Here is a 14,965-nt window from a genome sequence, read left to right on the forward strand (position 1 = left end):
TAAAAATATTACTGTTGTTTTAGTGTGGGTTTGGGTTTTTTTTTTTTTTCCTCCCAGCATACTCCCTGTTGGTATTTCTCTTCATTAATGACCAAACACTAAATGTATGTTTTCTTGAGCCCCATTCTACTTCTGGCACAGTTGTTTGAAACACATGTAAAATGAGAGAGTAACTGAAGCAAATGAGGAAACAAACCATCTGATTTTTGCTGATGCTGGCTGGAGACATGAATTTAGTCAAAACCTTTAGGGGAAAGTCATTAATACTCTGATAACCTACAAAATTTTCGACACATGAGTTACCATTAATGTTTCTTTGAGCTTAAATTTTACAATTAACATGTTACACATTTCAAAGGCATACTTGTATCCTTGCTAGATAAAAAAAGTAGGCCTATTGCTTAAGTTCAGCTGCCTTTTTGTTCTAAAGATAAACCGTTTTGATCCCTGCACCATTTGGGGCTGTGGCCTCATTAGGCTGTGCTAGCCCAAGTATAGCTGCGGTGCTAGTTTTTGGATTGGAATCTTCCAGAATGGCGTAGGATAGCAGATAACTGTCCCTAACTTTTTTGTGAACACTTGCATAGTAATAGTGGTTCTGTTATGCTCACTGCAGAGGCTGATATTCAGATTCAATTGAATTAATATTTCTGTCTGCCTGAAAAGTGCTCTTGGAATCCTTTAATATGATAGGCACTCTACGTCTTATGATCTTTTATCAATCATCTGCAATCAGATGGTGCAAAGGCATCTTTAAAGAAGTGTCAGGAACAAAATAACTGTGATGAACAACAGTACAAGTCTGAAACACAATCCTGGTAAGAAAGATTTGAGTGACCAAAGGACAGGAAACCATCTACATATCAGTTGGGATTTTATTTGTTCATTTTTTAATTACAGTGTTTATTGTCAATACTGAAAACAAAATTACTTCTATCAGTCTAATAACTGATAAAATTAATTTTCTTTTGTTTTCTTCTCTGATACGGTTATTAAATTACTTTTTTTTTTTCCTTTTACTTTTAGGAGTACAGTTGCTTGCCCTTCTCGTTCCCACTCTGATTTCCTATTTACTGAATGAAAATGCCTTTGCTTCTGCATCTACAGCATCTAAGGATCTTCATGAATTTGCACTTCAGAATCTAATGCACATTGGTCCACTTTACCCACATGCTTTCAAGACAGTAATGGGAGCTGCTCCTGAATTAAAAACGCGTCTAGAAACTGCAGTCCGAGCAAGTCAGGCCAGCAAAGCAAAAGCAGCTGCTAGGCAACCACCACCCACAGTACATTCCACCCCAACAATTAAACTGAAAACTAGCTTTTTTTGAATTACTTTTATTATTTTTGGACCATTAAGTAGCCAGAAGCATTACATTACCCCCGTTGTGTTACTGCATATATGTCTGTAATTTTGTGTAATTTGTATGTGAAAGGCTGTCTAATAGAGCTTCGTGTAATTACTTGAAATCCATGCATTACAAGGGAAGTGGTGTTACTTGTATAGATTTTTAGGAAATTGAATGTGATCATATTTATGAATTTGTGTTATAAATTATCCACCAAAAAAACCCCTATTCTCTATCTGACTAAATAGTTTTATTTATTTTTAAAAGCTACCCCAAACCTTTGACTGGTTTTTGAAATCTGGTGATTGTTATCGTACCATTGTGTCAACACAACCAACACAGTGGGGATGGAGGGAAGAAGGGAGTGTTACCAAGTACTTACCATGTACATGGGGAATTTCATGTGTAGAAGTATGCACTTTTTCCTTTTAAAAACAAAGTAGGGAAGGGGATTGTCAGACATTGTAGATCATTTCAGCTTGCATGAAAAAAGCAATTGAAAATTTTCAGCCTTTCTCAAGGTGAACGATCAAGCATGCTGTCTTAATAAGTTGTCCTTATTTATGTGGTGTATATTTCTTTCAGATCCGTTTCCATGCTTGAAAATTAATAAAGGATGCAAAGAATCTAATCCCCTATCTCTTCTAAGATAAATTTTAAAGAATGCATTAGAAATTGAGTTTATAAAGAGAGCTGCCTGCTGTCTGTATTTGTGTAGGTGTAGATTTTGGCCCTTGTAAGGCACTGTGTGTGAGGAGTCTTCCTATTCTGCCAGACGCTGGCTGAATATGATGATTCAGTGCTCTGCTCTTTGTCCAGACTCTTAGGTATTTAAACTTCCTGCAAGATTTTAGTCTCAGTAGGTATATCTTACCTGTAGTCCTTGATAAAATTTGGAGAGCCGAATTACTTGAGTGCTTTGCACCTGTACTGACTAAGGGAGCAGAACACAAGTGAGAGCCAGGCTCCTCCAGTTTTTCCTTTTCCTACCAGGCTTTTCTTTCTTGAAAAGCACATAGCTCCTCTCACATCTGAGTGAGTGTGATCTGCAGATTTTGGAGCTTAGAGCTCAAGTGCTGTGCTAACCTTCCAGCGCAGAGCCAGTGACTCCCAATGTCTGCTGCCGGGCCTCACTCCTCCCATTGGCAGACGTGCAGAACTATGTATTTTCTTGTGTATACAAGACTGACTGACATGAATTTTTTGACAGTGCTGTTGAATTTATGGGCTTCTATAGGCATCTTTCTATACATTTTGCTTTATAGAGAGAAGCCACATAACTAGAAGCCTTGGCTAGGCATGTTGAGTTTCATCTCTGATGTTTTACTGGATACTCTGTAAAAACTGCATATTTCAGAAGCTTCTACTTCAACCCAAATATAACAAAGGGATAGTAGATAGAATTGAATATGATTAGTAGTTGGTTGAAATACTTGCAGATCATTATTTTTGCATAGTCACTTGCCTCTAGTCTCTTTTTTCCCACAAGACCTTATATAACCCTTTAAGTACCTATGCAAAATGGAGGACAAGACAGTGCTCTTGTGCCCTATTGTATTTGGTGTGTGCAAAATATTTAACATAAAATCAGAAAAGCTTTTATTTCATAGTCAATATTTTAGTACTAAAGTGAGGACACAAGTGGTACATACTCTAATCTTTCAAATATTTTTTTCATAAAGATGATAACTTCCAAGTCTTGTTCCATTGTCCTGCAGGAGTAAAGATGCATGCAAAAGGAAAAACAATATGCCCTACATGAGGAGGAAAGTAATTTCACTAGTTTTTTCATCTTTGTATGTGTAGTGGGAATTAAATTGATTAAAATATATCACTTTCTAATAAGTGTTTCCAGCACTACAAAGCTATATTGCTTTGAAGAAGTTCTGAACCTGTTTTAGCATTTGAGAGAGAGTATTAAGGAAACTCTTTCAGTACAAAATTGAACACAATTTTGCAAGTAAAACTAAGAAAACAACTTTATAACTGGTTTTAGACCACACCACCACCCCCCATAGTGTAGTAATTAATGACTTCAATGTTTGTTAGAAACTTTTTGTCTGTAATTAGGTTTTATTTACCTTAATTTTTATCTCAGCACTTTTATGTTTTGGTTAGACTCTAGTTTACATGATGTCTGAAAACTCAGAAAAAGGGAGGGGGGAGGGAAGTGTAGCAATCAAGCGTAACTAAGAAGTCAGAAGAATAGAAAAAAGTTAGCGGAAGGGAAAATAGCACTGGATAGATGTAGAGGGATAGAGAAGGGAGAGGTTTTTCTTTGTATACTGCGTGACTGTATACAACATGCACAACTTTCATTTGTATACATCCTTCCCCAGTTTAGTCCTTGTTTGCTTCTCTGCTTGCTCCTGATACTAAAGGTATAACCATGTGGTTTTACGTAATATTTTGGCATCAAATTTCATTTGATTAAAAAAAATGAAATAACTTGAAACGCCCGTAATGCTTATTGTTCTTTGTCACCCTCCTTTTCGTCTTTGTCAGTGGCCTTTTTAATGTGCTTTTTCATGAAGCTCGTTTGCTCCATTTCCCCTTCATGTCTTTCCTCTCTCTGCCGTTTCCTTCCTTTCTGGGTGAGCCTTGTTTTTCTACCCCGGGGTCCCTGCTGAGGTCCCCCAGAGCGCGTTCCCTCTTCTGTGCTTTTGCTCCTGTTCCCCTCTGTTCTCTGATGCTCTCTGTAAGCTTCCTTAGTTGTCTTTCCTTCTTTAAAAATGCAAAGAGGCTGTCCACCAGCCACAGCTCTAATCTCTGAGGGCAGGGTTACGAAGCAGGCGACTACAGTTTCGGAACAGCCAGAAGGAAACAGGAAGCGCTGCTTGAGTAAGCAGCGGGGTGCTCCTGGTGTGCCCAGGGCAAGGTGAGGGGTGGCGGGGCGCGTTGTCAGCACCTGCACCAACCCTACCGCAGCAGCCTCAGTGGCCACGCGCCATCTTCCACGCACTGCCAGCACTTAGCCGTACTGTAAAGCCTGCTGTAGTGGAGCGCTTGTCTGTCTTCAGCAAGGCTCTGGTGTTAGTATGTAAGTAGCGTGGAAAGCAAGCCTAACTTTGTCTTTCTGTGTCTTTGGGAGAGGTAGGGGAGAGCGGTGCTGCTGACAGCTTGTGCCCTCAGCCCAGGGCTTTGCTGTCAGTGTCAAAGTATCTTGTTTTCCCTCTCCTCGCGGAAAAGGCAGCATGGTAGTTCCTGAACTATGTTGTTTCGTTCCCCTTTACAGCATTTCTAAAGATTTTCAAGAAACCGCTGTGGCCTTGGGCTGGATTTTCAGTTTTTGGTGCTTCGACACTGAGCACTGCTCAGAACAGGGCTGAAACAGAAAAAAACGGGGGTGAAAAGGCGGGGCTCGACTGAAGTTTGTGGAACTGCTGCGAGACACCCGCCCTTTTTATGTCCCCAGGGTGGGCTGCGAGTGTGACACAGCCATTTAAATGGCTTGGCGGGGCTGCCCCCCGCGGTCTCCCTCACCCCCGCCCAGCCGACCGGGCCCGCGGGTGCGTTGCCAGCTGCCGCCTGCCACGGACTGCCAGTCTCTACCCCAGCATGGCACGTCACGGGGATGAGGCTCACTCGCTGTAACGTCATTCCTCGACGTAATGGCAGCGCGGGGGAGAAAAAGGCGACCGGGGACATCTTCCCGCCTCTCCCTTCGCCGGGCGCCCCGCCACTCGGCGGAACTACATTTCCCAGAAGGCCGCGAGAGGGGCCGGGGCGAACCGCTCTCTGGAATTGTCCCTGCCGGGCCGCCGTAGCGGCCGGCGGGGGCGGCTGTCAGGCGGTGACGGCGGGCGGGACGCGCCCAGGTTGTTGCTGCTGCCGGGACGCGGCTGGGTGCGGGCGGCGGCGGCGGCGGGTAGCGCGGCAGTCCCGGCCCGGCCATGGACGAGCAAGCGGGGCCCGGCGTTTTCTTCAGTAACAACAACAACAATAACGCCCTGCTTCTGCCGCCGCCGGCGGGCGGGCCGGGGCTGGAGTCGGGCGAGGCGGCGGCAGCAGCGGCGGCCGCGGCGGCAGCAGGAGGAGGAGGCGGCGGCGGCGGCGGGGGGGTCTCAGCCTCCGGAGCCGCCGCGCCGGTGTCGGCGTCCCGGGCTCAGTACAGCGTGCCGGGCATCCTGCATTTCCTGCAGCACGAGTGGGGCCGCTTCGAGGCGGAGCGCGCCGAGTGGGAGGCGGAGCGGGCGGAGCTGCAGGTAATAACCCGCGACCTCTTCCCCCCCGTCTCACCGTTCCGGCAGCCGGAGGGGAGCGACCGCCCGAGCCGCTGCCCCGTCTTCCCCCGTGAGGGAGCGGCCGCCCGGCTCCGCCGCGGGCCGTTTCCCTCCCCCTCAGAGGGCGGCCGCCCCCCGCCGCCGCCGGGCGGAGGGGCGTGACATGGCGGCCGGCCCTGAGGGGAGCGGCCCCTGCCCGCCGCGCGGCTCTCGGCGCCTCCCCGGAGTTCTCCGGGTGCCCCTCCGCGGCCGGCTGCCTAAACTTGTCACCGGTTTCATAACCCGCTGTTAAAAATCGCCTGCGGCGAGCTGCGCGCCCCGTTTATGCCGCTGCCCCTCCGCGGCCGGCGGCTGCCCCCGGCCCTCGGTGCTGGCTCGCGGCCCCTCTGGGCCCTCGGCCCCCTGGGCAGGCCTGCGGGACCGGCTGCAACTCCTTCGGTATTATGGGACACGTTACCTAGTGTTTTCAGTTGAAAAGCGGTGGGGTTGATACGCTCATTAATGCGTTAAAGGACTGATAGGGGTCTTGCGGTTGAAGGACTTGGGAACTGCTGGCCTAGAGCCATTACTGTCAGATACTTCAGTGATGGGCATGTTACATTAATAACAGTCAATAATGCAGCCTTCGTGGTTGTTCCTCTTTGGCTTTGCTTACAAGAAGATCTCTGTTGTAAACCTCACATTGCCCACGTTACCAGCAGCCCACTGTTTGGTTCTCATTTGGCCACATTTGAGACTGAACAGTATCTACTCTGCTTCCTTTTTAGGTCTCCTTTCTTTGTCTCTTGCTTCCTATCCATCTCTTTTCTTTCTGTGTCTTTCCTTCAAAGTACCATCTTTGTCAACAGAGTCTTCAGCCTGTTTAGCAATGTGAAGCACTTCTCTGTTTCTTGGTTCTTGGTTTGGTTTTGTTTTTTTTTTTAATTAGTAGGGAAGTCTTCTTTTTAATTGTACTTTCTATGGTAACATCAAACAACTGCTCTGAGAAGAGTTGCCGATGTGACATTCTTCTCCGAGGGTTCCCTTATAGGAATGTAAATGAGTTGATCATGGGGACAAGAGAGTAATTTTTATTTTAACTTCAATGATTCAATGAAAAATTGGTTTGCAACTGAATCATGTTTCTATCCGCTACATCCAGTAAATACTATGTGGAAAGTAACTAGCTTAGCTATGTATAAGAAGAACATCACGTGTCATATATCCAGTGGAGTCTCATAAATATTGTGGCATTTTTTCATAGCTGATAGAAATCTGAAAAATTGCTTTGGATAAAAAAATTGTTTTACAGGACCTAAGAGATTCTGCCAGGGCGTTAATAGCAATAATGCTTTGCATGTTTATAGTGCCCTTCAATAGAAGCTAGCATGCTATTCTTCTTGCTCCCTCCTCCCCCAAGTATCCCTCAAAAGCTTGGTAAGTGGTATGGATGAGACAGGAGGAAAGAAGTAGAGTATTTAAACTATTTGCCAAAGTCGTGCATTGTCAGTGGCAGAACTGGGAATGTAACCCATTACAAGTTGTTTGCTTGAACGCCTTTGGCTCTTTCCAAAACATCTCAATAAAGTTATAATTAGCTGTGGCTGGCATTGCCATGAGCTGTAACAGCATTTATCTGCTGTGGAGTCATGTTCAGAAAGGTGCAAAATTCTTGGCTGTCTCTATAGTCATCAGGCGTTACATCTGCTGTGACCATTTGCAGTTGAATGTTCTTTGATCCATGTGAGAGGTTTGTGTTAGGGGTTCAGCAAGTACAGGATGCCTTTTAGAAATTGTGATGGCTTTTAGAAATTGTACATGTACAGCTGAAGGATGAGCAGCGTTAATTAAAAGCTAGTTCTGTGCTCCTTCTGAAGCCTTTTGTTGGCCTATATATTCGGAAATGTTTAACAGAATAAGGGAAGTTTGAGGTTGGGCAGTTTGTCTCTCTTGAGATAAAGATGCAGTGCTCCTGATTGGACTTCACTAGTCGTCTATCCTATGTAAATTTCAGTGTTAGATAATAGCTCTCTTGGGAGGCTGTGTGGCAGAGGATTTATTTTGGATGGTCTGCTTAGTATCCTGTAATTTTTTTCTGCAGTTCATCTTGTTTCTTAGAGATAGACTTTTTTTATATCCAGTTGCTTACCTGTCATGATGTTTAAATACTTCAGATACTTTATGCCACAGTATTACCGTGCTTGACTTTTGCTCTGTAGTTGTTGGTTAGTTAAGCTATATCCTCTCTCCAGAAAACACCTTGTAAGTCAGACTCACTGTGATTTCCTGTCTTCCTTTTGCTCTCCTCTGGGCTTCTTTTTGTTTTCTCTTTTTCTTTTCCTTGTAATTAATTGTGTAGAACTAAATGTGACATTCAGGTAGCCTACCTTTCTGTTGCATTATGTGATGCTTGTTTGGGTGACACACACCTAAGTTTATAACATATATGAGTTGGCAGGCCAGGCAGCTTACTCTCTGTTCTTAGTTACTGGTCTAGTACTGCCTTTCCAAGGTTTTTCTTCCTATCAAATGCCTATATTTTGCTTTCCCTGGCAAATATTCATGTTTACTCTGATTTCCTAATTATTGAACCTTTTGAAATTATTGTTGCCTCTATTATATAATCTTCCTTATTCAGGGTGAAAGAGGACTTCAATACTTACATCTAAGCAAGTATCATTACTAAGCTGTGTATTTCAAATAAGAATGAAAACAGATTCACACAGAGTTCCTGTAGATGCTTATCTGCTAATTACATATTTCACTTTTAATGCTTGCTTTCTGTTTACGGTCCTTTGACATCTGTAGATTGAAAAATTATCCTAGGAATAAATTTTCATGATGCCCTGTGAAGTAATTCACTAGAATAAATACTAACATTATTAATCCTCATTTTAGTATTCACAAACTGTGTCTTATAGCATTATCATTTATTTTCATATCTTTTCAGAAATGAGTAATTTTCCTTTTCTTAGGTTCTTCTAGTAGCTGCTTGGGAGAGTTGACAAGAAAGGGTTTCCTGTTCTGCAAAAGTTTTAAACTTAAGGGTTTTTTTTCATTCTGCATTTTTATGGACTGTGTTTCTGAGGCATTTCAGAGTTGTTGTTATGTATTGGACAAGCCCATCCTAAAATAGCCAAGAGTTTGAGCAAATGCATATGCAGGGCACTGAAATTCGTATCTTTGCTTGAGGCAAGCAGGGTTTGAACTGCCTCCCATATTGGTGTCTTGCCTTAACCATACGTCTTCTGACTGGTTGGGGGTGATTCTCTGTTATGGATGCTATTTCCTTTTAATTAACCATCTGCCACCCCTGGGAGAGAGCAATGGGGACTCTGCCCCCACGGCTGGGACCCCCACAGAGCTGTGCACTGCTGATGCACATCCTTGTCCCAGCAAGTGACAAAGCTGTTGAGTTCTGCTGCTTTTGGGCTGGATGAGCTTGGAAGGCACTTGTGTGTGTGTGTGGCTTTTGTTTTGACTGGAATTTTTGTCTTTGCAAGCAATGCATATGTTGCTGTGGAAAGTTGTGCTTCTGACAAACATTTTTCTGGCAAAAATGCTGATTTGCAGACTTTGGCATTTCTCCGCATTTCACAAATGTTCTAAATTGTGACAAACTGCTATGCTGTATGTAACTGCATGTATAGACACCCCATTTCCTGCTAAGGAATTTTATAGTTCTTGTCCTCTTTCCTACTAAGGTTTTCATTTCTTCTAACTGGTAACTGTTTCTTGAGAGTAGTAGACTGCCTTGGAGTAGTGGGACCTGACAGGGTTACCTTAAAATTATTTTTCCTGGGTAAACTTTCCTTTGAAAAGGTTTGCAAGGAAATTACGGAGAATGGGTGGGTACAATGTACTTGTCTTTCCACAGCTTTGTTAAAAATATTCCTTGTAAGACAGTGCCAAACGAAAAAAAAACCACAACCCCTAAATGATAGGGAAAGAGTTAATGAAATGAGATAAAACGTGGTGAAATGAGGTAAAATGTGGTTAAATGATAGCAGACAACTGTAGTAGAAGGAATATGATGGAAATAATAGATAAGCACTTGAGGTCAGTTATGGAAGTCAGATTTAGTAATGTTAGCTCTCTGGAGGGGGGGGTCATGGATGGTGATCTTCCCCCTTGCTGCTGCTTTTCTGAGGCAGGAGGCAGGCAGTAAAACCAGGCATGCTACATGGTAAGATTGTCCTTGGAGATAGACAAGTTAAAGTAATGAGGAGAAGGGGCAAATCAGGCAGATGGCTGTGGCTATTTATAGTGTGGTTTAGGACATTCATTACTTGATTCAGAAATAGTTGATATTTACAGTTTGTTGGCTTTTAGATAACGGTCCTCTTATTGGATTAAGTTTCTAGTTAAAAATTATTCTGATAGCTGGATAATTTGAAAATATTGTTCAGAGAAAAAGGACTGAGCAGTGAGTTGATGAAATCAGTTATTTAGTTAATGGAAAACTCATAAAAATTTGGTTTGGCCAATAAAATAGAAGATAAAATACAGTTTGAAGAAGTTTTGTATAAGATTTACAAATATGATGGTGTGGGTCGAATCTCTGAGATTCTCTGTGAAAGATGAATTGGCAGAAGTGCTGTACAAGTCTTTGATAAAGTATTTTTCTTATAAGGCAGATGTTACTAAGAAAACAGTGATTAATGTTAAATTCCTCTCCACACCAGAAGGACAATATTCTCAACTTTATTGTTTTAAATACGTCAGATAAATCAAAAGACAGGTGGAAGAAAATGAGCCATGGTCACAATAGTGAGGCATGTTTAGTAGGGGAAGATGGTACTAAATGGGTCTCAGTGACTACCACATATCATTTCTTTTGCTAAGTTTTTTTATCAAACATTGTAGTTGCCAAATTCCTGTGATGCAAAGAGAAGCTTCTGTACTCTTCTTTCCTGTTTGCTTATATGCATGTTTGCCAGCTAATCCCAATATACTCATTGATAAGCTGTCATGGCTTGTTTTATTTAAGCCAGGAGGACTGGTGGGAGTAAATGTTCAGTGACGAAAGAGCTGTATTGTAGAAATTTGTAGCTTTTGTAGAGAAGTAGAATATAAATACAAACTGATGAGACTGGTTCATTGCAGGTCTGCACCTGATTTTTATAGTTGTTTGATTATTTTTTTTAATTGCATAAATGATCTGAGCATTTCCCAGCATCAGATTTTCCCATTCTTCTCAAATCTGTTAAACCTATAATTTAGTTTAAGTGTAATGAAAATGTGTTTCCTAAGTGGGCCTAACTCTGTTATGAAAGTGCTGCTGTAAATATTGATGTGGCATGGACAGGGAGTTTTGCAATGTTACATTGTCTCCAAGTGGTCTTTAAAGCTTACAGACACTTTTGACAAAGTTATACTTTAAAAAAGTAGAGGATTTTCTGATTTTCATGATTTGGTATAGAATTATTGAATTAAGCAAAAAATTGAATAAGTTGTTATATTCTAGGTGGAAAACTTTGGTTTTCCTTGTCAGGTTAGCATATGGTGAAACACCCTATGTGTCTTCACTAATGCACGTTTATAATTTAAATTGGTATTTCTGCATCCTACTCAAGGCCTTTATTGACATTTCTGTAGACACTGAAACTTTATTTACTAATTCTAGAACAGGCTGCATAAAATTCCCTAAGGAGGATCACATTTATCTCCAGAGACTTTTGGTTCATTTTCATTTAATGCTAAAAGAAGTAAGGCTGTACAAATGCCAAGCCTTGACTAAAATTGATATCCGTAGACAGTTTTCTGAGAAAATAGGTATTGGTCAGCAATCTACTCACATATTTGGCTTCACAAGGCTGCCAGGCCTTGTCAAGTCCTCCTTTCGAAGTTCCTTAGCCAAAAAGTGGCAAGAACTGACTTAGAAGTAGATGAAGGATTGTTATGTTTTGTTTTTAAATGCTGAGAAATGCTCAGATACTTGAAACTGCTCTTCTGAATCACTTCAGAGTGCTCAGAATCCAAGCTTTGCAGACGATACACAAGAAATAAAAATACTCTGAAATGTGAAAACAAAGGTTCACTTTATCATAATGACCTGTTCTGTATGGGCCTGTAGATGGACTCATCTAGAAGATGTTCTTTTCCTGTTTGAAAGGAGTTTGCTATATGCTAACTAATATTGAATATTTTGAAAATAACCCAGTGACAAAGAAGTTAAATTAAAGATCGCAGTGTGGAAAGACTGCATTTTTTCTGCTCTTAGCCAGGAATATGTTTCTGTTTAGGGCAGTCACATAGGGCAGGATTGCAAAAGCATCAGAACAAAAATGGCATGCATGATGTTCATATCCAAGCTTGTAAACAGGAGGTGAGAATGAAATCAGTTATTTTTGTATCTGCTTCACTTGATGCTCTGGTCAGTTCAGGGTGGTGGTGCATGCTTGAATACAAGGAGTAGCTGCTCATGGCTGTAGGAGCGAGAAACGAGAATGTGCCAATTGCCTTTGCAAATACTCGTGTGGTCAAGTCTGGTTCACTCCTCTTTTTGCTACCAAAGCCAAATCTAAAAATCTCCTCCAGATTTCTTCTCTCTTGTCTTGCTATACCCCAACTGATTCATTCAACCTGTGAACTTCCATTGTCTGAGTTTAAATGTGGGCCCTGAGTCTGTTTATCAGTTCTGCTGCTGACTGCTGTTGCTGCATTTCTGCCTTTCTTGTACAGCAAGTGGAAAGCAATTAATTTGAGCATTTTCAATTTGGACTTTTGCTCATAATACGCGATTATTTTGTGACGTGTCATTGCGGTGTTGCCTGTAGAATTATATCACGTTTAAAACTTGCTCTCTATTTGTCCTTAAATCAGTCTACATGGAGCATGCTCCTGGGACTCAAAAGAAGGAAGAAAAATAGTTAACACTCACCACTTAAGTGTACTATAAAAATGACTGGAGGGTTAGAGAAAATTTTTGCTTATGAAGAATGATTAAATAAGCTGAATATACGTTGCTTGGCTAACTTGGCAAGTATTTTGATGTTTGCAGTTGTTAGGACAGTGAAAGGCAGCACTGAAGAGTGGATATGGCTATCTGAACAGAGGTCTGCCTGGTAAAACACTTCAAACTGCAGAAAGAAAAGTGTTCCTGTTGGTTGACATGCTTAAATTAGTAATCAAGGTATTGCCAGGAATAAATTACTAAATAATTTTTTGATTCGGGATGATATATTAGGAGTTTTGAATTCACTGATAAGAAATTGTTTTTCAAACAATCTTTCCAAAGAAATGAAGAATGTAAGTAAATGGCTTTTTCAACCACCTTTTTTTACTGTAAGCTAAATCTTTGATCTCTTGGATGGTTTAATTTTTTCAGGGCTTAGCTCTGATGCCAGTTTTAGGACATCTCTGAAAAGTCCAGCAAAAATAATTTGCCAGTAGCAGATTGTGCTGGGCTTCAATCCCATGAGGCGTTATCGTCCAGTGTGAGCGTGCAGACGATAAATGGGATGAGGCGCTTCTGTGCGGGGTGGAGCTAAATACGCCTCAGTGCCTGCCACTCGTTTCAGCCTGTGGCCCCACTTCAGTTTGGTATTATCTTAAATGGCTACAGGCAGTTACAAAAGCTTCCTAGCCTCTCTTGGCATGGAGCGCTAGTAGGTGTGTGTTGCAATGTTAAGGATGCTGCCTGAAAAATTGCCAGTACTAGACCACTGATATTTCCCTTCCCCCTCCCCTGTACCAGTGTTTTATGTCCTCTCCTCCTACCCCCTGGGCATACCTATGCTTATTTACAAATGTAGTTAAATATGTAGCGCTTCAGTGAGCCAACTATAATCTAAAATACTGAGCACCCCCCAGCCTGTGGAATCGTTCTGGCAGGTCTCGGTAGACCGGTTAGCACAACTGTTCCAGGCTGATTCATCTGTATATGTGTTTAGTTATTTTAGCTATCTACATATTTTTTGCAATACTCTTCTTGCAGTTTCTTCCCCTCCCTTGTTCTCTCTCTCAACCTGTGAAGACCTTGTTGTTGAATTACAAAAGCAGTATATACTGAATTGCGTGTCTTAGTAGCTCTTACTTTGTCACATGATGCCTGTTGACCTTCAAGTGCCCATAAATTTGCAGTGAGGTTTACTTTAAAATATTAAGGTAAATATTTTAAAGAAAATAATGGAAAGGCTTTTTATAGTTCTTGAGTCTTAAGAACTAAAAAAAATAATTCACCTTTTAACTTGAAATAGCTGTAAAATTCAGGAGCTGATAAAGTTGATACTAAACATGCATTGTTTGTTTAGCAGCCATAGCATTGTTTCTTTTTAAACATTTTCTGTTAAAGGTAAATATTTTTTTAATCTCTTGCTGTTTTGTAATGTCAAGGTGTCAGCCTAAAAAGGTGTGGTGATATGGTGTACTTTTTAACATCCTTGTTGTCATGGTTGCTGATTCCAGGAAGTGTAAATTTCAGTTTACTTTTTCAAACATTGGTGAAATCCAGATTTATTAAGATGCAATTTCATTATTTGATTATATTGTTATGGCTGCTAAGCTTGTATGAGGTAGTCAACAACATTTTAAAAAAAGTTGTTTCTAACCCAGTGCTACCTAAAACATTGCCTCATCCTTTTGTCCACTTTGCAGTAATGTGACCTTAGAGTCTTTTGGGGAATTTCCTAAAACAACCATGTTGTTGCCCATGGGAATTTTTTTTAATATAAGAATGAATGCTATTTTTAGAATCTCTCAGTAAAGAAGTTGAATAGTTAAGATAGTTCCAGTGCTATTAATTTAGACTGGATACTCATAAAATTTCTAAGTTTTGTTGCAGTTGGCAATACTAAAAACTTTAATGAGATAAAGTAGAAAAAAGTATAATACTGGACTGTATGGTTGTAGCTGAAATAGACTGTTCCAGGCATCTCTCGTCCCAATATTCCCAACATCCAATGGGGTTGGGTTTTTTGTCTGTTTTTGTTTTCTCCTGACTCTCTTGATTTTAATTTTACAGTTTAGCTGTAATACAGTAACTTGTAGCATTTAGCCTGGAATAAACTTGAGGCAGACTCTGCCTTGATTCCTTGCTGTGGATCCAGCGGGGCCAGGTGCTTTATGGAGCCGATGCGCCCCACCCATAAGGCAAGGAACAATCTGAGGTTTTGCTTGATCCCTGTAGGCGGTTTAGAGGTTTGCAATGACTAGCTTACAACTTGATGCATTTTAACCTTATGAGGTAGAAGGTCAGTTGTCGCAGAACCTGTTTGTTGGGCATATTTGTGAATTCTTGAAATTTTTGGCAAACCTTCCTGGGAGTGGTCAAAGCATAAGTGTAGGACAGTGTTGCAGATCATTCAAATTGGAAGTGATCCTCCATTGCTCTCCTACTCCCTCAGGTAGTGCAAGCTTCAGGTTTGATTTGCACTAAAGCTGCAACAATGGGAAATGGCCTGTGGAGTCTCA

General features: G+C 41.5%; 2 protein-coding genes across 8 annotated transcripts in view; both read left to right on the plus strand.

Moving 5' to 3' along the window:
* Positions 1–1,980, plus strand: part of HEATR5B (HEAT repeat containing 5B) — a 61,230-nt gene extending 59,250 nt beyond the window's left edge. For all 4 annotated transcript variants that reach the window (XM_069800504.1, XM_069800505.1, XM_069800507.1 and 1 more), the window contains exon 36: positions 1,027–1,980. In XM_069800504.1, the coding sequence (XP_069656605.1) occupies positions 1,027–1,331 (305 nt within the window). In that variant the 3' untranslated portion in view covers positions 1,332–1,980. The remainder of the gene's footprint in view (positions 1–1,026) is intronic.
* A 3,164-nt stretch (positions 1,981–5,144) lies between these two features.
* The window catches only part of STRN (striatin), a 73,418-nt gene continuing 63,597 nt past the window's right edge, over positions 5,145–14,965 (plus strand). For 2 of the 4 annotated variants that reach the window (XM_069800509.1, XM_069800510.1), the window contains exon 1: positions 5,145–5,554. In XM_069800509.1, coding sequence (XP_069656610.1) covers positions 5,243–5,554 — 312 coding nt within the window. In that variant the 5' untranslated portion in view covers positions 5,145–5,242. The remainder of the gene's footprint in view (positions 5,555–14,965) is intronic. The other 2 variants (XM_069800511.1, XM_069800513.1) reach the window with 1 other exon arrangement.

This window comes from Haliaeetus albicilla, chromosome 13 (genome assembly GCF_947461875.1).
Source record: "Haliaeetus albicilla chromosome 13, bHalAlb1.1, whole genome shotgun sequence".
Taxonomy (NCBI): domain Eukaryota; kingdom Metazoa; phylum Chordata; class Aves; order Accipitriformes; family Accipitridae; genus Haliaeetus; species Haliaeetus albicilla.